Here is a 24,482-nt window from a genome sequence, read left to right on the forward strand (position 1 = left end):
GGAATAAATATCTAATCTTAAAAATATACAACATTCACAGGCAGTCAATTTCTGTATAGACACATAGAGCTAAATGAAAATACACTGAACTCACATTGACCCCGGGACATAATGCCACACCATATGTGGTAAGTTGTCACAATAGAAGCTGGTGTTTATTGACATTGATTTGAGAAGAATTTTATACTTTTATTTTAAATTTTATTTCACTTAGTTAAAAAAAAAAAAAGAAAGAAAATAAGCCTTCCATACAATATTTTTATTTAAAATATATCATATAGGGCATTTAATGTTTTTTCAGCACAGTGTAACTATTATGAAATAAAATTAAAATGTTAGGAATTTTCAGCTTTCTGCATGTTGTATCATTCGGCCAGTAGGTGGCGACAAGTGACCGTCTTAGTGAGTGATTCTTTAAACAATTCTCTTCAACCGCGTTTATTTTTTCAAAACACTAAACACCACTCGGAGACACAGCAGTTGATGTAAGTTACTTAATAATAAAGTCTTGTTTATCGAACTGTTGTATAAAAGTAATCATATCCACAGTGTAGCTGTATACTGAATATTAGCTGTGCTGTGGTTATACTGCGGCAGCCGTGTGATATTGCTTAGCCTGACTATAAAATTGCAATATATGCAACGCAATATGTCCAGACTTGCCATTTGCCTTTTCAGTTAAAATCTCCATTACTGTCTGAATGTCAGGATGAATTTGTGTGTGTGTGTGTGTGAGATCACTTGTTTACCCAGCAGTCATGTATACTTAGTTAGTTATAGTATAGACTATATGATAGGCCTACTGGAATTGTATTTTGAGGGACACAAAACATTATATTAATCTAAGACAGATTCCGACTGTTCCGAGAGTTTGAAATTAGCATACAAAACTACTGAACACTCATTTAGAAACTAGAGTCAAAACTAGTTAATGTCATCAACCCCCTGTTTTGCTGCTTGTCTTTTTTAAACCATCATCACTTTTTGTAACACTTTATTTTACAGTATCCTTGTTTTACACATGTACTTACTGTAGAAATAACAGTAAATTATGCATAATTGCAACTAATCCTAAACTAAACCCTATTCCTAATCCTATATTAAAGGATTAGTTCAGTTTATAATGAGAATTACCCTAAGATTTACTCACCCTCAAGCCATCCTAGGTGTATATGACTTCTTTTTGATGAACACAATCAGAGTTATATTAATAAATATCCTGACGCATCCAAGCTTTATAATGGCAGTGAACAGGGCCAACAAGTTTGAAGCCCAAGAAAGTGCATCCATCATAAACATATTTTCATCATAAAGATATTTTACTTTCTAACTGGAAAATGTGGATATTTTTCTTACACAAACGCGTCGCTTCACTTCAGAAGGCCTTTATTAACCCCCCCAGAGCTGTGTGAATTATGTTTTGATGGATGGATGCACATTCTTGAGCTTCAAACTCGTTGGCCCCGTTCACTGCCATAAAAAGCTTGGACGCGTCAGAATATTTATTAATATAACTCAGACTGTATTCGTCTGAAAGAAGAAAGTCATATACACCTAGGATGGCTTGAGGAATGAGGATGCATAAATCTTGGGGTAATTTCCATTTTAAAGTAAACTAATCCTTTAAGTACATGTTGTTATTTAATATTGTTCAGTATTTAATTACACTGCAACAAGGACACCTTAAAAAAAGTGTAACGTCACTTTCTTTGTGTATATTTAACCCTCTGGTGCAGTGAAAAATTACATTTTTTTTATTTCAATGAAATGAATATAGTCTGTATTTTAGTGTGATCATTTTTTTTTTATATTTAATATTTTGTATTTTTACTGGATTTACGGTACTAAATTATATTTATAGAATAGTTATGATCCATTTGTTACCTGTTAATCACTTTTTGAGCATAGACCTGAAAATAAAATTTCTAACCTAAACTGTCGTAAATCTTGAATGCTTTGGAGCAAAGACTTAAGTTTGGTATGTTTTTAAAGACTCTTGGCAGATTATTGCGGAAATAAAAACAGTTAAAACTGTTATAGTTTTAACTGTTATAGAAGTTATAGAAGTTTAAGTTTATTATTATGAAAAATGCATAAAAATACTATTTTTAAATTTGTGAAACAGAGAAAATCAAAGCCATAAATCTAAACAAGTTGTGTTCCAAATTTACGGTTGATATCTCAAAAAATAAGCTTTCAGTAAGATTTTGTTTGGGGCAGTACCAAACATTTCCACTAGATGAAATTCACTTCCCATTAGTTTCAAATGCGGTCATTTTTGACAGCCAACAGTACAAGTTTGACTGATTTTTTCAGGACCATTTAACCTTTTCGAATCATGTCCATGATTTTTTTGGTCACACAGCAAGTGCCAAAACCTTTTGTTCATACCATTCCGATGAACTAAACATTCCAAAAAAAAAAAGTAACGTAAAATATTTCGCTCAAAAAATAACAAACAGCACCAGAGGGTTTAAAAAAAAAAAAGTCATTAGTGAATAATAGAGTTTAAGATGATGAAAGGATGAGCCAATGTGATCTTTAGCAAGTCTTTATTATTTTTCCAAAAGGTAACAAAGTATGGGGACATAGTGATGGTAAAAAAAGAAAGAAAGAAAAAAAATGGGAGGAAAATTGTATTTCACTGCTTTTGCGTTCTCTTACAAAACTTTTGTCTCCCCCAGGAAACCTTGTGTTGTTTGCTCACAAAAAATATGTGATGGAAATAAAATGAGGTGGGATGAAAAACGTCTCAGGTTACACATGTAACCATGGTTCCCTGAGAAGGGGAACAAGACACTGCATTACTATAGGACACATGACTGGTGTCTGAAGCACATGTGGAAAAACGACAGTGAACTTGACATTGGCCGGCAACAGCCTATGACGTACTATGCGAGTATAAAAGGGCAACTGTAGAACACATCATCAGCTTCCTTGTCTGAAGGAGATGCGCACAGGAATACCTGAAGCATGACAAGGGGACGCAGTGTCTCGTTCCCCTTCTCAGGGAACCATGGTTATGTGCGTAACCTGAGATGTTCCCTTTGGAATGGCAACTCGCACTGCGTCCCCTTGAGGACACTTTGGGGAATGAGTGCCCACTCTGCCATGCTGAAGGGATGAGTTCCTTATCGGGTGGCATTAAGTCAAAGACTCTAAGGCAGGGGTCTCCAAACTCAATCCTGGAGAGCCACTGTCCTGCAGAGTTTAGCTCCAACCCCAATTAAACACACCTGAACCAGCTAATCAAGGTCTAATTAGGCATACTAAAAACTTCCAGGCAGGTGTATAGAGGCAAGTTGGAGCTAAACTCTGAAGGACAGTGGCCCTCCAGGACCTAGTTTGGAGACCCCTGCTTTAAGGAGTCCCCATCCCTGAGGTACACACCAGTGGCTGTCATGACTAATTCCCTATGGCCAAAGCCCGAGCTGCATACCTTTCCAGAGAAGACATGGCATGCGCCCTTCCTCCCTTCCCTGCAGGACTGAATCAAAAAGAACTCAGCTCACAGGCATAGCTCTAGGGCTTGGAATTCCTGAGAACACCTTTAATGGAATGTCAAAACTAAATGGAGTTCTAAGAGCCTCCTAAAGCATTACGGGGGAAAGCCACTCTTTACTACTACTGCATAACAGATTATAAGAAGTGGGAATGTGAGAATACTGCCCGTCTTCCATATAACCAATATAGAATTCATTGTACTGTGAGGATCACAGCTGAAGAAGTAGGACGCATGCAGCAAACTAGCCCACCTTCTTAATTTTCAACTTACAGATCTAAGGGCAATACAGAGGAAAGCCACTCTGTACTATTGCATAATAGATTATAAGAAGTGGGAATGCAAGAAGCGGTACTGCCCATCTTCCATATATTCATTATATACTAACATAAAGGTAAGTGCCATAGCCCAGATAAGCTAGTCCCCACTAGAGGGGGCTGACAGCTTAGTTCTAGGAGGCAAAAGGCGGAACATGCCATCCCTATAATAAAATTCCCATTCCCCTCTTTCTTCTTTTTTTAACACACACTTGAACCCCAAACCCCATTACTGAAGGGGAGGGGAAAAAAAGAGAGGACAAGAAAGGGGAAATAAAATAAAATAGTAAGACATGGAACCTCAGGGTTTCGATTTGCCTCTCTTAGCTTCGATGACTTCCCTGAGGTCCTTTTCCTGACTTGAGCGAGACCACTGCATAGAACCCTGGCTCCTCTGAGGTGGGGCTCTCGCAGCTACTCTCACCTTCTGACCCTGGGGCCAGTGATGGGTTCAGGTGGGGGGACAAAAGGACGCCATCTGCGGCGAGGGATGTAGCGCTCAAATGCCGCTGACTTAACCTCCTTTAACTTACAGACCACTGTCTCAACGGTGGTGCCGAAAAGTCCGGCAGGCAAAACTAGGGCAACAAGGAGAAAGGACCTGTCCTTCTCCATTAGCCCTGACAGGTTAAGCCACAAGTGCCTCTCTGTGGCGACCAGTGCAGCAAGTCACACAGAGGGCAAGATCAGAAGAGCGGGAGCCACACCCCCTGCCGCATCGGCGTCCAACAGCAGGTCTGCCAGGTATGCCTGCAGTACTGCTATGGTATGCAGGGTACCGCCGAGTACCCTGCATGAGATGTAGCGTCCGCCTTGACTCCTGTCACATTTGGCTCCTCGGGAACTAGACCGTGTAACATGCTCTTCACCGGATAGGAAGACATTGGCTTCCAGATTCGGATCAAGAGCGACGGAACTGGCGATTGAGGATTGAGAATGGGCAAGAGCCTTCCCAAGCTCGTCAGCCAGATCCAACTGCAAACCCCACAAGTGTAGATGGTGCTCTGCCTCGGCAGCAATGGGTCCAGCACCGCGGGGAGCAGACTCTTGGCCCCTGTCTCCCTTAAAAAAGGCCAAAAGGGAATGCAGCTGCTTTAGTGTGAATGAATCACAGTGAGCACAGCCCCTAGAGAGTCAACTGTGTATACTGCGCTCCAAGACACATCACACACAGCTCAGGAGGATCGCTGGGTGTGATGAATCTTTTGCACGGTGGAGTACATTTCTTAAATTTGTGCTTACTGATGCTTTACACACAATTTTTTTTCTTTTTGTTCACGTCGGCAAACGTGCACACAAACAGACGGCCCCTGAAGACAAGAAAGCTGATGCCGTTTTCTACAGGTGCCCTTTTATACTCGCGGTCGCACCAGTAGTACATTACAGGCTGTCGCCGGCTAATGTCAAGTTCATTGTCGTATTTCCATATGCGCTTCAGACACCGGTCATGTCTGTGGCAGTCCCCAAAGTGTCCTCTAGGGGATGCAGTGCGAGTTCCCATTAGAAAGGGAACTACATTTCAGTGCTTTTGTGAGCAATTGCAAAGTGTCTCTGTGTAGTTTAGAACACAACAAAGATGATCAGGTTCAAAAGTCTTTAATGAATAATCCACACAAAGAAACTCAGAAGAAGGCAGGCAATGTAACAACCGCTATACATATACATAGACAAGTCAGGACAACTTACTAAAGAAACAAGGGATCTTATATACTGAAAGCAAACAAAGAGATCTAATGAGGAAACGGCTAAAACGAATGACTAATCAAATGAGTAACCATAGTAACAAATAAAAAAACTCAGGCAGGAAGAAAACAGCAATGACAGAAAACTAATTCAAAACAGAACATAACTGTGACACTCTGGGGAACGCAAACATTTTAAATTGCAAAAATGATTTATTACAAAAGCATTGAAATATAATTTTTCCTTCCATCTCATATATTTTTCCAACTCCATGTCTCCTTAGGGGCTCCGTAACAGACGTTTAGAACACACATTTGAAAAGATTATTAAATATTGTCATGGGAGTCCAGGGGTAGTTACCACACTTTTTACACCAATTAATATTTCTGAGGGTAGTTTTTACCTTGTTATTACTCAGGAAAAAAACAACAACTATGTAACACATATTGACCGTATAATGGGTTGTATAGAGTGGTGCAGGTATGACGTCAAAACCCAGAAGTCTAATTCGCCGCTGGTTCCTTCGATATTTTCCTATGGGGTTTTATAATGGGGTTTTCAATTTAGGAGTAAAATATTTAGTATTATATTTATCTCAGTAGGGAAGAAAAGACTATTGCAACTTTTTGAACCTTTTTGGATCTTCTAAGTTTTGGTTTCCTGGACTTACAATGGAGGGACAGAAACCTCTCAGGTTTGATTAAAAATATGATTTGTATTTCAAAGATTAATTCTTTTAGGTTTGCAAGGACATGAGCATGAGTAAATAGTGACCGAATTTTCATTTTTTTTGGATGGACTATCCCTTTAAAGTGAAAGATTTGTTAAAAGAATTTTACAGTAGTAATAGTGATACTTGCCTTAGCAAACACCACTCATAACAGAATACTAAATGATAGTAACAGAATTAAATTAGTCTTTTGTGCTCGTCCTGACAGAATGATCAACAGTATCCAGAGCTTGTAACCGTTTCATAACCGTTTGAGAGGAAGTCTAGCTTTCCCTCTTTTTCTCTCCGTTGCTTCTCCCTCCCTTTTCCAACCCCTCCCTCCCATATCTCTCTCTCTCTAGGGCCAAGACAGCAGCTCGATGACGCAGCACTGACAGAGGCCTGTGGAACGATTGCTGGGCTGAGAGAATAACAGAGAGGCGCTGCTTTGGCCGGCCTTGACATTCAAACACACACACTCTCTCTCACACACACACACACACAACGGCACAAAGGAAGTACTTCTGAGAGAGAGCAGCTGATCTGGCCCTAAGGAGAAACTGTGCTGCCGAGTCTCTTTCCTTCGCTCTCCTCACAACCATGGCAGAACAAACTGATCTTACCCTGGGCCAGACTGTTTACATCTACAGCTGCTCAAATATGGAAGAGGAGGAGGAATAGATCAGGTATATATCAGCCCCGCTCACTCAGAACTCTCTCTTTCGCTGTCTTACTCGCTCTACTAACACACAGATAGATAGTCCATTAATGCTGACTAAAAAGAGGCGTTAAAATGTACGCTGTGCTTTCCGCTTTGGGACTAGCCAGGCGATCGAGTGGCCATGAGTGAGATGAGTGCGTGTTTGTGTGTGCAAGCTTGTTTTTAGTATATACTGTGGGAATGCATCCAGACAGTCATTTTAGTGCGTTTCTCTTGATTGCGTTCCAATAAAGGCGGGCCTTACTGTAACAGTGACATAATAATCTTATAATCAGCATAAAACTAAATGTTTTCCTGCACTATAACATGATTACTTATATAACTGTGGAACTTTTTGATAGTGACAAGATGTAAAATTGTAAAATACTAATAAAAAAACATGCATACTAAAAATTGCAGGACTGGGGATTGTGCATGATGACCACCAGGGGGCACATCACTGTAGCTCCTCGCACAGACACACATTCAATCGTACCAACAGGGACCAGAGGAAAGACGATCTCGATTATGAGGAGCGGAATGAACAAACGTCAGGTTGGTAAAGGGATTTTAATCTTACTGTGTCATAAGAATTAAGTAAGAAAGTAAGAATTTAATGAGTCACTTGATAGCAGGAAATGTAAAACTGTAGCCTGCCCTTTTGCTTTTGTTCCAGCAAGAAGACAAAATTATTGTGGTTATACGTATGTGACGTTCATGTTTGATTTTCATTTGTTTTGTCTTTGATGAATTCACATTTGAGCTGAATCGCTCACTGCTACAATTTTGTTTCATGAGTGGCACAGTTTCCATCTATAATTCATTACGAAACACAACAGCCCACATATTGACCTAGGCCTCATCTTGATCATCAGAGCAATTTGTCATAGTGTTCAGTTTGTTTTCTCTTACTTTTTTATGTTATACTTTAGGCCATGTTGGCCTCGAGAGGAAGACTGGTGCAATGAGCTCACTTGGACTGTGGTTTTACATAGGATATAGTAGGTCTCACTTTGACAGGCCTCAGATGTATTAGCATCTTTGATGCTTTCAGGGCCGCAGCCTACATGTATTATAGAGTGACAAAGAACAAAAGTACTTCAGCAATGCAGCACTTCTCCGCTAACGGTTCACTGCATACTTGCTATGACTAGCGGTTATGGCGGAACTCCTCCTAACACCCCGGGGTTATTTAGAAGCAGGGCATCGCATTGCAGAAGAATTCATTGCGACCTTTTTTTTTTCCAGAGAGAAATCACTTGTACAATGTAATAGTCTCAAACTTTCAGTTTTTGTCAGGGGTAAGGGTAATAGCAGCAGGAAGTTCCCTGAACTTAAATAGAAATGTTCTAATTTATGATCCACTTGTCTTATCTCTAAATTTACTCTACCTCTCAAAAATATGCATAGAAAATACAGGGAAATGTACCACAACTCCAATAAGTTAAATAGATAGATAAATTGTAAAAATATCGGAATAAATGTCATTATTTTACACATTTGACAAGAAAAATGTATACAAAAACAAAGTACAATAATATAACGATTATAGCAACAACAATATTATCTTGCTAATAATAATAATAATAATAATAATACTACACTCTAAAAGTCTGTAAAAATACATCCCAATGTACTGTTAATATGACGAAATTTTCTGTACTGATTTTTCACAGTTGTTTTACATATATTTGAAATTACGTTTTTGTGCTTTAGGGTCAATAAACGTAATGGAAAAGGTACTGGTAATGTTCTGCCAGAACATTATTTGTTTTATTACAGATCTTTTTCTTACAGTGTCTTCAATATTTATTACATAATATTATTTAGATTTATTTTAATAAGGTAATGGGATATACAAATAAGGGTTATTATATTCCAGGGGTCCAACTCTATTTGACCAATTAATTTCTATTCTTTTACCATGATCTTTCCAGATAAAATATTTTTTTTTACAATCCTTGCAATTAATACATTTACATAATTAGATATTAATGCGTAGTTCAGTCATGAAACTCTAGATGGCGCAGGCTGATGGGTCCTTAACGCAAGCTGATTAATAATTACAGCATTAACTAATTGGTACAAGCTGATTGGTCCATGTCACTTCTGCAGCCAATGAGCTTGTTGTTCACACATTAAATGGCTGGTTTCATTCACTTTAGCAGTTTGCAGCATGCTTCAGAGTTCCTCTAGAACCCTCAACCTTCCCCAGCTCCACCTGTATAGATCTGCTATGGGTTACTAATATATACTATTTGTGCAGCAGCACTATGTCTTACTCGCAGCAGCATATCGGCATATGTATTGGCAGTAGCAAGTTCCTGTACTTGCTCTGCAGCAGCAGCATAGCAGATCTATTCCGCCAAGACCAAATACATTAACATTGTTGTCATACCCATTACCATGCTAAAAATCTTCCGAGAGTTGCCATGATTTAATTATTTATATTACTTGTACATAGATATATTTACTTTTTAAAGTATCCAATAAGACAAAAAAAAAATTCTTTGTAATGTTTGTCCCATTGGATCCAGTTATTAGTTCCAAGGCAGGCATCCTCACTGCATTATTTAGATGCTAAAATATATTAGAGCAGACAGTAGTGTGCAAAATGTATAGATACTTCAGTTATCTTGTAGCTGAAGTTGATTTATCTCAATGACTTGTCCAAATCACAATTTACTTTGAATTCTCAGTATTTTCCAGTATTTTTAACACTGATATCAAGTATGAAATTTGTTTAGACATAGCAGGGCAATTGATTCAAAAGATAAAAAAAAATTGGATATTCCTAATTATGTATAAGCTAGGGCTGTTCAACGATAATCGTGATTATCGTGTACAAAATAAGAGTGTGTTTACATAATACATGCGTGTTTGTTTTGTGTATCATTATTATGTATATATAAATAAACATACATGTATATATTTAAGAAAAATATCTTATATTTCTATAAAAAAATATTTACACATACATACATATATATATATATATATATATATATATATATATATATATATATATATATATATATATATATATATATATACATACATGTATGTGTGTGTATTTATATATACATAATATTTATACACAGAACAAACACACATATATTACGTAAACACAGACTCTTATTTTGTACACGATAATCACGATTATCGTTGAACAGCCCTAGTATAAGCAAAGAGTGAGAGGTTATGGGCTGCATGGAGAGATCAGTGATCAGTCTAGCTTCTGATTCTTATTTCACCATCAGTGGTTCACTTATAAAACAACCTGGGAGCTGAACACAGGCCAGGACACTAGTGAATGCAGCCTTTGTTACAGGAGCTTGTCTTCATGGCACCCAGGTAATCAGCACTCAGCCTTGTTTCCAGAAATAACCGCTGGTATCTGGGCATTAGGTTCACAAGCTGCACTGCGAGCTGAAGGAGGCGGTCTTCCGCAAGCTTTAAAGAGACACTTCACCGACTTTAAAAGAAGGTCTGGTACATTAACCCACGTGTAAACAAGAGCTTGTTTGACTGAAAACTAAATAAATATTGCCTAGATATAGTGTAATAAACCCTTCTTCATGATGCCATCTACAGATGCCATTCACTTCTTGGAAAATCTGGGATTTTTGTTCTCGTTTAAATGTGGAAATAATTTTAGGATCTTTAGAAATTTAACCCAAAGAAAAATAAAGAAAATATGTATTCAACCATATTTTTAGGTCACTAATTGAAGTAAAAAAAAAAAAAAAAAAAAAAAGAAAGAAAGGGACAAATAAATACTAAGACATAAGAAACCTCTTTTTAAATTCAACTTACACTTTACATAAAATAGAAGCTTTTTCTGCAAGTGGTCACAGACCTCAGATTACAAAGAATTGTATTTCTATACAATGGCCATTATAATTGATTTTTAATGAGATTAAATAGTTGAAGAGTATATATTCTCCTGTTTAATGGTGTTTGGGAACATTTAAAATGCCGTTATGTGAGTGTGCAGATTAGAATATACACCGGTGCATTCAGTATTTAAAAAAAAAAAAAAAAATGTAAAAAAGATTTATAGATATTAGTGTGATTAAAATATGTTGGAAAGCAAGGACAGAAGCTTTAGAGAAAATGAAATAATGTAAAGGAAAAAGAAAAAGAAATAACCATGAGTATTCAAAGGATTCTTGTAGAAGTATTTATTTGCAGTCCTCACCCTGAATAAAGACATACCCAGTTTGGGCCATGAAATTTAATAACCTGCAGATGGAATTTGAAGTTGCTCCTCCTATTTTTCCCTGTCCGTTTTCTCCCATTCCATCCCTCCCTCCCGTTTCCTCCCTCTCTCGCGTTCTCTGCAGAACAGCCGCATCCCTTTGCATCAATCAGCAGCCATGTTGAAGGTGATCCCACAGTCCTCCACCACCTTTGCACTTCCTCCCGAGCTCTCGTTCTCTCTTCAGCTCTCTCGCGCATTCGCTCACAGTCCACGGCGGTTTTTCAATTTAATATCTTATCCTCTCATGCTTTCGCTGAAACCCCTCTCTAGTCTTCCTGTCCTTGTCTCAAGTCACCATTTCTGCTTTCTCATGCACTCTCTCTTTCTCCTCCGCTGCTCGCCCTCCTTCTGTTTGATATCAGAAATGAGCATTTGAGAAGCAGACTGTGCGGTCTCTCTCTCTTGCTCGTTCTCTTTCTCACACCCACCCACCACCACCACAAAGATGCACGCATAAAAATGTTGCAGCAGTGGTAGCGGTACAGCTATAAGAGCAAACAGCCGCGTTCAGATGTGCATAAACACATTCTGGACCATAGAAACGCATGAGGTGGGCGAGGGACAGGCGGAGAACACGAACATTCGTGTGCCTGTGCATCTAAATTCATCGCTGTTCATAATCTTTTTTTGGAGAGCTGGGGGTGGAGGGGAGCTCATCTGAAATAGCAGCATCCGGACTGCTGTTATTTATTCTACGTGATGGAAAATGTCAAAAGCTGCCTCTCGCCAGGTGCCGTTTTTGTTTTGACACCGGTGGTTGCATTGTTGCATCCACCTCACACGGCATGTGAGCGCTTCTCACATGTTAGCACGCTGATCCATTTTCCCCGCGCTCTCTCGTTCCGGCTACCCTTTTGCAGTGGTTAATGAAGTTGCAGTCCTTGCTAGCACGCCGCATCTCTTTTCCGCTGCTAATAATGCACAGACAGCAGCAGAGCTGCCCTGCCCGACTATTTATAAACTCCACAGTGGGCGAATAGACCCTGGTGGCCAGCTAACGCGTGCATGGAAGGAACGAGACCTATAGCAGGGTGCAGTGGAGCAGACTGATGCCCCCTGCCACCTCTGGACTGGGCGTCTCACGCAGAGAGGGCACTGGGACTAGGGTGAACGAAAAAGAGAGAGAGTGTGAGAGTGAGAGAGAGAGAGAGCAAGCAGGATAGACTTATAGGAGAGACTGCGATCGCAGCAGAGAGCAGCAAGTGACGAGTTGAATCTAAAAAAAAAGCTGTAACACTTTCGCCTGCAAACGAAACATCTTTTTCCAGCCATCAGTGGATCGCAGGAACTGTAGAGGAAGGCGTGAGCGATGTTTTCCGCTCTCCATCCACTGAAGCGCTTTCTCTGATTAACTGAAATAAAGGTACGTTCAGCATGCTTTTCCCTCCAGTTTCAAACAGACATAGTCGAGCGCGTTATTACAGGGCAGCGCATGAAGACTCATGTGGTTTTATCTGTAAGAATGAAAGCTAATGTTTTCGCTCTTTGACTGGACATTTCATAATTCTAGGCAAATGTTTCTCTCATTTTATACAGAACGGTTTGAGGGAAGGTGGGGGATTTTTATTTTTCCGCCATTTCGCTTATCCGGTATGGTAAGTCATGGTAAGGGTGTGGCAGGTGATACATTCACGGACAACAAATGTATTTTACGCCTATATATAATGCCTGAATGTTGAAGAAACCTTCGACGGCCAAAATAACAAATAGCAAGACTAAATTTGTTTTTTAATGTATAAAAGGGCCCTTCAACTCAAATTAGCACTGCCATCCAGCTCTTCGAGTCTAGGGGATGTGATTTTGACTGCGTACTAGTCCACTTAACTCCCACACTTGCACACACGCATGTACAACAATACAGATAATGGTGATCCCCGGCCATTGTCCGCAGCTAAATGCTACCGGGGCTTCCCAACATGGCGCAGTCTGTAAGAATGAACCATTTTTTCTCTGGACAGAAAGCACAACTGCCTGCTCAGCCGCCATTCATACAAATCCCAATAAGTGCTGCGCCACAGCATGTTGCCGTGACAACGGAGGCCTGTCAGACAGGGAGCAGGCGGATGTTTTCCCAGCGATTAAGAGAGGTCTGCCTCTCCCGCTTAGCGCAATCACAAACAGTACAGATTAAAATAGATCCTCAGCAGCAGCATACCAATAAATCTGGCATGCTGTTACAGCCAGACTGTTTCAGCTGCGTTGTTTCATGCAGACTAAAGGTACAGGCAGAGCAATAATGCTGTGTCATGATGTTTTCGATGATCAAAAGGCAGATATCTCTTCTATGTGGTTCTGTTGTTTCCTTTCTCGTTATGAGCAACGCATAATGCATCAAGGCGACCACAGAACAGCCTGAGGAAATTTTCTTCTAAACTAGTTAGTCTGTTCAGAAACTTAGCACTCAGCATATAAGGCTTTGTTAGTTAATTGTTTTAATAATTTATATTAATGTTTTCCGAATTTAGATTCTAAAATCCAAAATCGCAAGTCCAAACAAGATCGACCTCTACAGTCTAATAGAACATTTACAGGCAGCCATTTTACTTTATGCCAAGATGCTTTTTGTCGTGGTTTCAAAATGGCTGCTCTGTTGAAAGAAAACAACCTCTCAAAAGAGGCACGTAAAACTTTACCTTCTCGCCAGACTCGTGTACATTACTGAAAAAAATAAAATGCCTGCACGTTGCAGAACATTTATTCTAAGTATGTACTAGAACATTGTCAATTTACAACAAGTGCTCCACTGGAAACGAATCTACTAACAATGGCAAAGCGTAACGTTTTTAACTTGATGGGGACCATACAGAAAATGCAAAGTTAGCATGATTGTTATCTGTGCCAGTGTAAAAAGCAATTCTGCAATTTGGCAACTAAAAAGGTCATTTGAGGCCTAAGCGTTTCATTTTTGGAGCCAGTGGCTCCCACACAAGGGGCCCAGAAAATGCCTAAAAAATACATTGCAGTCATTCATTTGAAGAACAAAGTGATTCAGACATTCCATCACCGCCACACAGATAAAACTAGGGCCTCATACACAAAAAGAGCAAGAGAGGAGAAAATAGTGCAAATGAGAGACAAAAGACTAACAATCCATATGAAAAACTGTATTCACTTTGAGCTTTGTGCCTCCAAACAATATGTTGTTCTTTGCTAGTACATTGGCCATGAGTGTTGCTGCATCTGACATATTTCTACTTTGCAGTGGCAGGTCACTCTTCCTCATGGGGAGCATTCGAACTGAAAATAGATAGTGAGAAGCAGAAATAGGTCAATTTGCTAGGATGGATATTCAAAAGCTTTTGTGTTCCTCTACCAGCAGGGAGATGGAGAATCTGGCCTTTGTTCATTTCCTCATAGTGCTGCTATGTAGTTTAGTCAACTAATGAGTCAAACGAGCGTCATGCACTGGGGTCGCTGACTGAACATGAAAGGACAATTTATACAATTCAAATATGAGTGTACCTCTGGAACTTTTTCAGACATTTGGAAATATACATTATATATTTTTACTTTTTACAAAACCTTGAAGTAAATGAAAAATAATTGATCATGCTGAAATATTTAAGGTACAGTGAGAAACTAATGTTTGCAGTTATTTTTAATCATTTTCAAGTTTTAATCCTTTTCAAATCTCATATTTATATATCGTTTATGTACACTATAACACACTGTTTGAGAGCCTGATTACAACAAATTCTCAACATTAAAAGCCATGTCGCATGCACACAATAATAATGTTCTAATAAAAATATGAAGCCTATATGACGTACTTGCACTGTAAATGTTGCACTTGACTGTATTTTCCTTTTTGAAGTGATTCCAGTCATATTTCAAGCAATTGAAACCATAATGGCGGACAGCGTGCATCTGAAGTGTCTCAGCTGAAGGAAATAATCCATTATTTATCGGTTTTGATATATCGGCCAAATTTTCTTATCGCCCGATAACGACAACATTAAAAATGAACATATATCGGCCGATACCAATATGGTGAATCCCTAGTTTTAATAAAAAAACAAAAAAAACAATGTACTGCTTATAAATCATAATGTACAAACACTGTCAATACAAGATGCATATGTCATTTTTCTTAAGGATTTTGTGTTGTTTTTTTTAATGTCTTTCCTTATCCATGTCTTTTATTTTGATGTCATCTTGTTCTTGTGAGTCTTTTGTCTCTATCAAATGTATCCCTCCCATGACCTAATTGTGCTCAGCTGTGTTTTGTTCCCTCATTAGTTCTTGTGTGTACTATATATTGTTCCTGTGTTTGCCTGGTCTGCTGTTGCCTTCATGTACACCTGGTAAGATCTTACGTAAGAGTAAGGAAATCATAATTATGGTATGTTATGTATTCAAGTCTGCAGATATAGCCAAAAAGTACAAGTTGTTGTTGTAGGTATAAGTTTTTGTAGGTATATTTTTTAGGTATATTCATTTCAAAATATAATAGCTCAAAGCTATCTTGTGTAACAGAGTCGGATTGAAGAGGTACAATAGGAAAACGGATATTATAGTGCTATATATAGCACTTTGTAGAGGACACGTTTATTACATATCTTTACATATCCAGGATATAACCTGAAACTATGATTTATTTAGGCCTATATCCAAATGCAGTTAAAGGTTGGATTTGTCTTGCATTATTTGTATGTTTTCCATCCCATTTTATTTTACATTATCTTTTTGTGTCAAAACAGGTCATGTTATGTATTGTTTTTGGATTTTTCATTTCTGTATTCTTTGCTTTAAAAGGATACTCCACTCCAAAATAAAAATTGTCAACATTTACTCATCCTCATGTTGTTCAAAACCTGTATGAATTAATTTCATCTGTAGAAGATAAAAGAAAATATTTTGAGAAATGTGAGAAGTGTTTTTTTCCCCCCATACACTGGAAGTCAGTGGTCTCCAATGTTGTTTGGTTCCCAATGTTTTCATCTTCTTTTGTGTTCAGCAGAAGAAAAATTCATACAGGTTTGGGTAAATGATGACAGATTTTTTTATTTATTATTAAAGTATTGGGAAGAACAATCTGTTCATGAACATACAGAAATTTGAAGGTGAAATAGCACTGAAAAACAATTGTAATATAAACCTTTAGGATCTAGCCTATTAGGAGGCAAAAGTCTTCTCATTACAGCAGTCAGGGTAAAGTTAAGCCTCCCCACGGCTAATGCAACCTTACCGGTTTGACTTATTAATATTAATTTGATCACATGGACAAGCACTCTACGAAGGTTAGGCAGCGTCAGCATAAACTTTATTATTTATGTGTTAAGCCAGGTAAACTTCTCTTCTAGTGCCCCTGTTATATTTTTCAGCTAGAGAACCATGTGTGCCAATATGTTAGCAAAGAGCCATTGCCAACAGAAGCATAGCAGAAGCACATTTTCATTTAGCTTCACCTGTTTCTGTGCCCCATATTGCTTCTGGTTCTGGGTTACAGTTCATGTACAGTTCTTTCTCTCTCTCTCTCTTTTTTTTGAAGGATTGTAAACTGTTTGTGCAAATTGTTGCAGTTCTTTAAGTACATTTCTTTGTTTTTCTGTGCAGTTCTGTTTTATGCTTTTCTTTGTGCATGTATCTATGTGTACTTACCTTGTACAAAGTATGCTTCTGTACTCTAATCTTGTGCACAAAAATAAACAAAAGCTTTCTATGGAGCTCAAATAAAAGTAGTAAGATGAGGAGAAAACATGTGGGTAGAATGAATGCAGTGTGCAAACATCCTCAATAATATATCTCTACTAGCCTTCACCTCATTTCCCTGCATCACAACAAAAACAAATGTAAAATAAAATTTCTGTCTTTGCACTTGTATATACCATAATGTGGTTATCATCAATATATGGGTATGAGGATTGCATATATTACAGTTTTGGTTATAAGCTAACTGCATCTGCTAACTTCACTGGCTTCACTTGATTACTGCTTTATAGACGCTATGATTCTGAACCAAGTGGCTTATGAGTTGAGTCATGCTGCCATCTAGTGGTTTGATGTGATTAGAGTCATCTAATAAATACACTTATCACTGAGAAGTGTGTATTTGTTTAACATAGTTTTTAGAACATTTAAAGAGATGGTTTTCCCAAAAATAATAAATGTCAATATTTACTTACCCTCATGTTATTCCAAACCTGTATGTATTTCCTTCTTTTGTGGAACACCAAGGAGTTTCTTCTTTTGTGCTCTGCAGAAGAACAAAAAAGTCATACAGGTTTGGAACTGCAAGAGGGTGAGAAAATGAATTTTCATTTTTTGGTGCAGTCATTCAACTTTAAAGGCAAAATTTAAGTGCCATGATCAGTGAGGATTTATGAACAGAGACTTGCTCATTAAGTAAACTGAATACTTCAACCAGTTAATTTTCCCTTTTTTCCTCTCTGTAAAACAGTTTATTGACATTCAGAAACAAAGGTCATATGTTGTTATCTCAAAGTAGACCATTTTCACAGATTTAAATTATTCTTTGTTTGTTTTTTTACTTTGTGTCTCTTCTCTGCAGATGACTGTGGTCAACCCTAGCACTCTTGGTCTGGTGGACAATTCCCACCCCCAAGCTGTCCTCAGTCATCTTAGTGAACAGCGTTCACAAGGCCTATTCTGTGATGTAATAATCGTTGTGGAGGATGTCAAATTCCGTGCTCACCGCAACATACTGGCTGCCACAAGTGGATATTTTCGTAATGCTTTCAAAACACCTGATGTCTACACGTCCAGCCAGGTGCTGGAGCTAACAGACCTGAAATCTGAGGTCTTTGCTAGCATTCTAAACTTCATCTACAATGCCAGAGTGGAGTCAAGTAGTACAGAGGACAGCAGGTCTCTGGTGGCCGCTGGAAAGCGTTTAGGAATTCCCTTTCTGGAGAAATTGCTAGACTCTGAAAGGCAGAGCTCTGGTCTCTTGCAAGGCCAAGCCTCTGCAAGCTGCGGAAGATCAAATGGTCAGTCAAAGTTGGCAGACACATGCACACTGAAAAAAGAGACCCTCAAGCCTGAGGAGTTAGATTGCTCCAAGGGCCCAAGGATCACCAATGCTTTCTCCATTACGGAGGTTGGGGCAGTAAACAACCCATTCTCTACACTGGATCACCGTAACAAAGTTACTGAGGAAGGGCATTCTCCTTCCAGCTCCCAAGATACAAGCATATCACCCATAGAGAGTGAGCCTGCCCATGCTCTAACAGAGCACTCATATGCAGTGAGCCAGGGGCAAGAATCTAAAGAGGTTAACCAGGGGAATGAGAACAGAACCATCATGCCTGTCGTTCCTCCAGCTAAGACTGTGGTTAACAATAGACTTGGACCTATAAAAAAGCGTCGTATACATGGTAATGGTATTCTGTCTCTCTCAAGTGAGCCAGGTGCAACTCTGCCCACTATTACTGGCACTTCTTCAGTGGAAAAGGCTACTGTTGCACCATTATCTTCCTCCCAGTTATCCTCAGATACAGCACCAGTGATACATTCCAGCCTCGATCTCTTGCCACCACTTGACGTCACACCCTCTCAGGATGCAGAGCCACCCTGCCTCAGTCCTCAGAATACACCCAGTGTCCCCACCTTCTGCTGCCAGCAATGCCCTGAAACCTTTAGTGACTCTACGCTTCTCACCATCCACATGCAAATACACAAGAGATTTGTCAGTCATTTGTTTTGCAAGTACTGCCATAAAAAGTTTATGCATCTGAAAAGACTGCGCAATCATGAGCAGGTTTGTGTGAAATCTCTAAAAGGTCCATCTGAGTTAGAGACAAATAATAAAGATTCATTGAGAGTCCCAGTCTCTAATGGTACACCCAATTCAAATACCACGCAACACTCTTTACCTCCACCAGATCTCCATATCCCTTTAAGTTTAGACCCCACATTGACTAGTCCCCCTGAGCTGTCTCAGGATCAAGTTAATGGGACCTTAAAAACAAATAGCACTTCAAGGACATATAAATGTTCTGTATGCAGACGGGCTTATGTGACCATTTCCAGTCTAAAAAGACATGAGAATGTACACTCATGGCATAGAGCCTATCCTTGTCACTACTGCAACAAAGTTTTTGCTTTGGCTGAATACCGTACAAAGCACGAGATATGGCATACTGGGGAACGACGGTACCAGTGCATCTTCTGCTTGGAGACCTTCTTGACTTACTACATCCTCAAGAATCACCAGAAGTCCTTTCATGGCATTGATCCACAGCTGGCTGTCAATAAAAAATCAGCAAATGGTGGATTCAAGAGTAGTGTGTACCCCATAAAGCTCTACAGGCTCCTCCCAATGAAGTTTAGAAAGAAACGTTATAAGTCATACAGTCAGACATACTCTGAGGGGATCGAGGGCAATGATGAGTCCTACAATGAACCACTGGGCAACTGTTCCCCCCACACTCTTATTGACAGTGCAGTCCCTACAACTAATTCAGATGTTGTTTGTGGTCAGTCATTATTTTCAATGCCAGTGACATTCATGGCCACCCCGAAAATGATGGCATCAGAAACTCCTCGCATCAGCTTTGACAAACCGTGTGACCAAAACATAGGATTTCCTATGTCATCTGAGATAGACCAACCTTCAAAACACCTCTCTACTGATTTCAAGAAAAGGTCTGGATTTGATGGCAAAGGGTCACCGCTCTTCAGCCACAGATTTACAGATTCTTCAAAAGCAATCGAGAAAAACACAGGGACCTCTCTCATGACAAATGGAAGTGACAGAGATTCTTCAACAGAGAAAAACACAGAAAACAGCACAGACATTCTTCCATTCCTCAACATACCATCTGTGTGCTCCTTCGAAGGGTTGAGCAGGCTGAGTGAACTGTCAGCAGCAGCACAAACCATTGAGGACATGGCTAATCAGCTGCTACAAGCAAGACCCGAGAGCATAACACCGGATCAGCCACCTAATGGAAAGACAGAAACGTACATTGCTAAGCCTGCATGTCCAGGCCCATCAGTTGATAACCAAGTCCTTCCCCTCTGCCAAATAACAGTGAAGATTGGCAACGAGGCAATTGTTCGACGAAAAATAAAAGGCTCAAAGCTATTTCCAAAAAAGAGGAAAAGGAAAAGCTGGAGACAGGAGGGCATAGGTCAAAATAGCCCTGCAGTGGAGAGTATTGGAAGTCCAAGTTTGCGACTGAGAACAGAAGTCACAACATCAGTTGCAGAAAATGAATCATATGATGACCCAAATGATCCTGAATCCGACAAACTATGGCGACCCTATTACACATATAAACCTAAAAAGAGGGGTAAGAAACTGAAAGGCAAACGAACAAGGATGAAACATGTGAGATGCTACACTAGACCATTGTCACCTGAAGCCAACGAAGACTTCAGAGAGATACCGTTCTGTCCAGATGAGAGGATCTCAGCAGACAACTACGGGGTCAGGAGGGAGCCAAGGCATAGCAGCCAAAAGGAAGCTTTCCCCTGCCACAGCTGTGAGAGCTCTTTCTCTAGCCAGACCTCCCTCAGCATGCACATCATCAGCTGCCATCAGCCACGCTGCAGAATATGTGGTAAACAATGTCCCCCTGAATCCAGCACAGCTGGGTCCACTGCAGAGGATAGTGGTGACTTTATCTGCAAGAGCTGCACTGAGGATGGCTCCTGTTTCAGCTCGGATGTGGCGTCCCACAGCCTGAGCATGGAAAAACGTTACAGATGTTCTTACTGCCCACAGCGATTCCTTTACCTTGCCACCAAGAAAAGTCATGAGAAAAAACACCTAGAAAAGTCAGGAAAAGGACACAATTGTAGGTATTGCTCAAAGGTATGTAAATCAGCAGTGCTGTTGAGTGTGCACGAGAGCAAGCACTTCAAGTCAGAAGACGGAGAAGATCCAGACATGACATGTAAAATAGCCAGTTCATTTTCTACAGGTAAAGAGCGCAAAGGACAGATCAAACCTGAACCTTGGGAAAGCACGTATACCTCCTCAGAGATCAAGCCAAAGATGGGGGAACCTATGGACATGGATTCTGAGGGGAATTATCCTACAATCCCCAGTGTCTACAAGAAAACATCTTTGTCATTTCCTTATGCAGCAGATAGGTCTTTCACTCCCCTTCCCTCAGAGATAAAGAGGAAGAAGTCCAAGAAAAAAAGCATTTTGGAACGTCCTAGAGGATTTGGATTTGAGGGGCACACACAGGACTCTGTGATATGGGGCCACCAGGACTGACCTGCCAACACAGGTACAACCAAGTAAAGCGCTGACTCAGTCCAATATGTCAGCCAAGAATGTCTGTAACCAAAGGAACTTCCCAACAGCCTACAGTTGCTCAAGTCAGAGCAGCATTTCTGTAAAGAGGAACCTAGTTTTCACACCCACGACAGGAAGGAAATGCATCTCCTGCTGATGTCACATAGAATAATGACGTAAATGACAGGGCAGGCCTTACAACGTTTGAAAAAATGGGGAAAAACGCACAAGAAAGTATGAGGAGGTTGGCATAGTAACTTTGTCTTCAAGAGAACTTGTGAGATGTAAATATAGAGTATTTTTCTCATGAAATACTATTGGTAGTTTTCCACATTTTTTATGAGAAAAGGTGGTTTTATTTTTATACGTTTTTATTTGTCTAAGTCAGGTGGATCTTCCCTATTTCATTGCTCATTGTGTTGTACTCTATGCATTAAGTAAAGTGAACAGCTAGCAGCACCTTAAAGTAAAGATAACTTCGAGTGATTGTACTTTTATTGTAACATAACACCATTACCACCGTTTCAATCTATTTGTTGCACAAAATGCAGTAATAACTCTGCTGATAAATGCTAAAAATTATTTTCCAGAATATACCAAAAGTTTTACCTTTCATTTATAAAATTACATTTAATTTTGTGGAATACTTACAACAAATCATGAAATAAAAATAAAATAAACAAAAATAACACATAACACAAGTCATGTTATTAAGTTGCCTATAACGCAATATCTTGTTAAAATTGTTGTAACGTTAGAAAATGTAATAATGTTAGCCACAGTAATAAAATTTAATCTGTTTTTATGACATTACATTAAACATATGAAAACGAGGCTGTAAGGGAATAGACATTTTTTTTGACAATATATGTTTTGTTCGCTGAATGTTAAAGGTGCAGTATGCAGGATTTTCAGTAACTGTTTGTAAACAAAACATTCAAACTTGGCCTCTCCTCGTGGACAGAACACCGCCAGTAGTGCAAGCCCTCTGCCCTGACATTATATCAGTTGCACATGCAACCCAACTGACTCTAGAAATGACCTACGGGAAGAAGAATGATGAGCTATTTGTTTATCATGCATAAATAGCATTTTTTGGTGTATATGAAAGAAGTTAGATGACTGGCTGTAATTTGCAAGCAAGCTTAGCTATCTTCAGTCTAGCTCGCTAATAAACAACAATTATGTGTCATCATAAAAACAATTACAATGCCTAGTAATCTGTCAAGTTACAGTCATATTAAGCCTATAGCAACATTAACAGGCCAAAGGTGCAGCCCAGAAACATTCCAAGCACAGGAATTCAAAAAATACAGGCACAGGGCAGTGTCTTAATAGACAAACACCACCACACACTTCTAGAAGTCTATACTTTTTTTCCTCGAAAATCCTGCAAAGTGCACCTTTATACAAAAGGGTACGCAATACTACAAGACATTAAACAGACTTATAGCCTTGTTTTCAATTGTGGCACATTAAAAAAGGCATTTACCCTTGACTAAGGTCTATTGTAATGTTGGCTGAGTTTCCTGCCAGTAATAAAATGTCAAATGTCAGTTTTCTACAATTGGAACACATTTCCTAATGTCATATCTTTAGAATCCATTGTACAAATAAACTGAAAAAAAAAAAATGGACAGGTTGACTGAGAGAGAGAGAGAGAGAGAGAGAGAGAGAGAGAGAGAGAGAGAGAGAGAGAGAGAGAGCGAAAATGAGTGAAACAGAGCCCAGAGCTCCTCTTCCTCCTGAAACTGTTGACTTGTAAGTGGGAACTCTGTTTATTCATTCAGATTGTCTCTCTCACTCTCTCTTTGGGCCTCCATGCTGACCCATCTGAGAAGCTCATTCCCATTTTTCTGTCGGTCCTCTACACAATGCGGCATTCACAGTGTCCCGTCTGGGCCCACGTGACACCAGTGCCAGATGTTCTGAACTCTACGCCACCGTCAACTCCACTCTCTGGAGATATGCTGGCAGCAGGTTTGTGCCCAAAACAGAAAGCCTATCAGTAAAATGTATGTGAAGGTTTTCCTTCATTCCAGGTCATTAGGGAATGTCTGGTAGTTCATTCATCTGTACCAGATGATTTGTTTTACATTTTTCAAAAACTTCACTAGACAGCCTATCAACTACTTATCTGTTTTGCATGCCTAATCCATCAAAAAAAAAAAAAAAAAAAAATCAGTCTACTCAAATATCGGGCTAATCCATCTAACATCTAACCAATGTGAACATATGTTACAAAGGAGTAATTTTATTTTCAACACAATGCTATAGCACAAGCCCTAACGTCCAACTAACCAGTCATTGATGAAGGTGCAACACTTCATAAACTTTTTTAATAAAGAGATAAACTGAAGTAATGCTGAGCAAAAACAAAAATCCAAGACACTACTGGAAACTATCATACACAAGTGCAATCTTTAGAGACACTGAAATCAAAGTAAAACAACATTAAAATTTGTAATTCAGCCTACATGTTTGTGCTCCTTTGGTGACAGTGGCTACGTTTACATGCACCAATAGATGATTTTCACATTTCCAGATTTGGAATCTGAAACAATAGTAAACTATAGCAAGGTAAACCTCTATATATGGGAGACCATAGCAAATATTATTTATACGGTTACATTTTATTCATCAGAACAGAAAAAAAAAATCCATGATACAAAGAAATACAGCAATTAGACAAGAGAAAGATGTCAAATTTCCATCTAGAAACCTCCTTGCAGTAGTCTACTATTTATACTAGTATTTTGTAATATACCATATAGGTATGTGGGTTATAAATGTATTATATATATATATATATATATATATATATATATATATATATATATATATATATATATATATATATATATATATATATATATATATATATATATATACACACACACACACACACACAGTATTATTTTTTTTTTCTTTCCCCACAGTCTGTGAAATAGGTCCATATAGTCTGATTAATGGCAATAATATAATATTATAATATGATAATTATTGATGTATTACATTATATTATTATTATACTCTGTCATAAAGGTAAAAAATAAATAAACAATGGGTCATAAGTTTTATTTATTAGTAATAA

General features: G+C 38.9%; 2 protein-coding genes across 7 annotated transcripts in view; one reads left to right on the plus strand and one right to left on the minus strand.

Annotated features, from left to right (window-relative positions):
• Nucleotides 1-17,369, minus strand: part of trip12 (thyroid hormone receptor interactor 12) — an 81,565-nt gene extending 64,196 nt beyond the window's left edge. The window contains exon 1 of the mRNA XM_048169468.1: nucleotides 17,301-17,369. The gene's annotated coding sequence lies outside the window, so the exon portion shown is untranslated. The remainder of the gene's footprint in view (nucleotides 1-17,300) is intronic.
• Nucleotides 385-23,864, plus strand: zbtb38 (zinc finger and BTB domain containing 38). Of its 6 annotated transcripts, XM_048169477.1 has the most exons (4): nucleotides 385-485; nucleotides 6,574-6,897; nucleotides 7,332-7,466; nucleotides 17,687-23,864. In XM_048169477.1, the coding sequence occupies exons 3-4, from the start codon at nucleotides 7,347-7,349 to the stop codon at nucleotides 21,365-21,367; spliced, it is 3,801 nt and encodes a 1,266-aa protein (XP_048025434.1). In that variant the 5' UTR covers nucleotides 385-485; nucleotides 6,574-6,897; nucleotides 7,332-7,346; the 3' UTR covers nucleotides 21,368-23,864. The 6 variants fall into 6 exon arrangements, with proteins under 6 accessions (XP_048025434.1, XP_048025435.1, XP_048025436.1 ...); XM_048169478.1 differs by lacking the exons at nucleotides 385-485; nucleotides 6,574-6,897; nucleotides 7,332-7,466 and adding exons at nucleotides 10,032-12,538; nucleotides 12,712-12,780; XM_048169479.1 differs by lacking the exons at nucleotides 385-485; nucleotides 6,574-6,897; nucleotides 7,332-7,466 and adding exons at nucleotides 10,032-12,538; nucleotides 12,712-12,770.
• The last annotated feature ends 618 nt before the right edge of the window (nucleotides 23,865-24,482 follow it).

The sequence above is a fragment of the Megalobrama amblycephala genome, linkage group LG19 (assembly GCF_018812025.1).
Source record: "Megalobrama amblycephala isolate DHTTF-2021 linkage group LG19, ASM1881202v1, whole genome shotgun sequence".
In the NCBI taxonomy this organism is placed as follows: Eukaryota; Metazoa; Chordata; class Actinopteri; order Cypriniformes; family Xenocyprididae; genus Megalobrama; species Megalobrama amblycephala.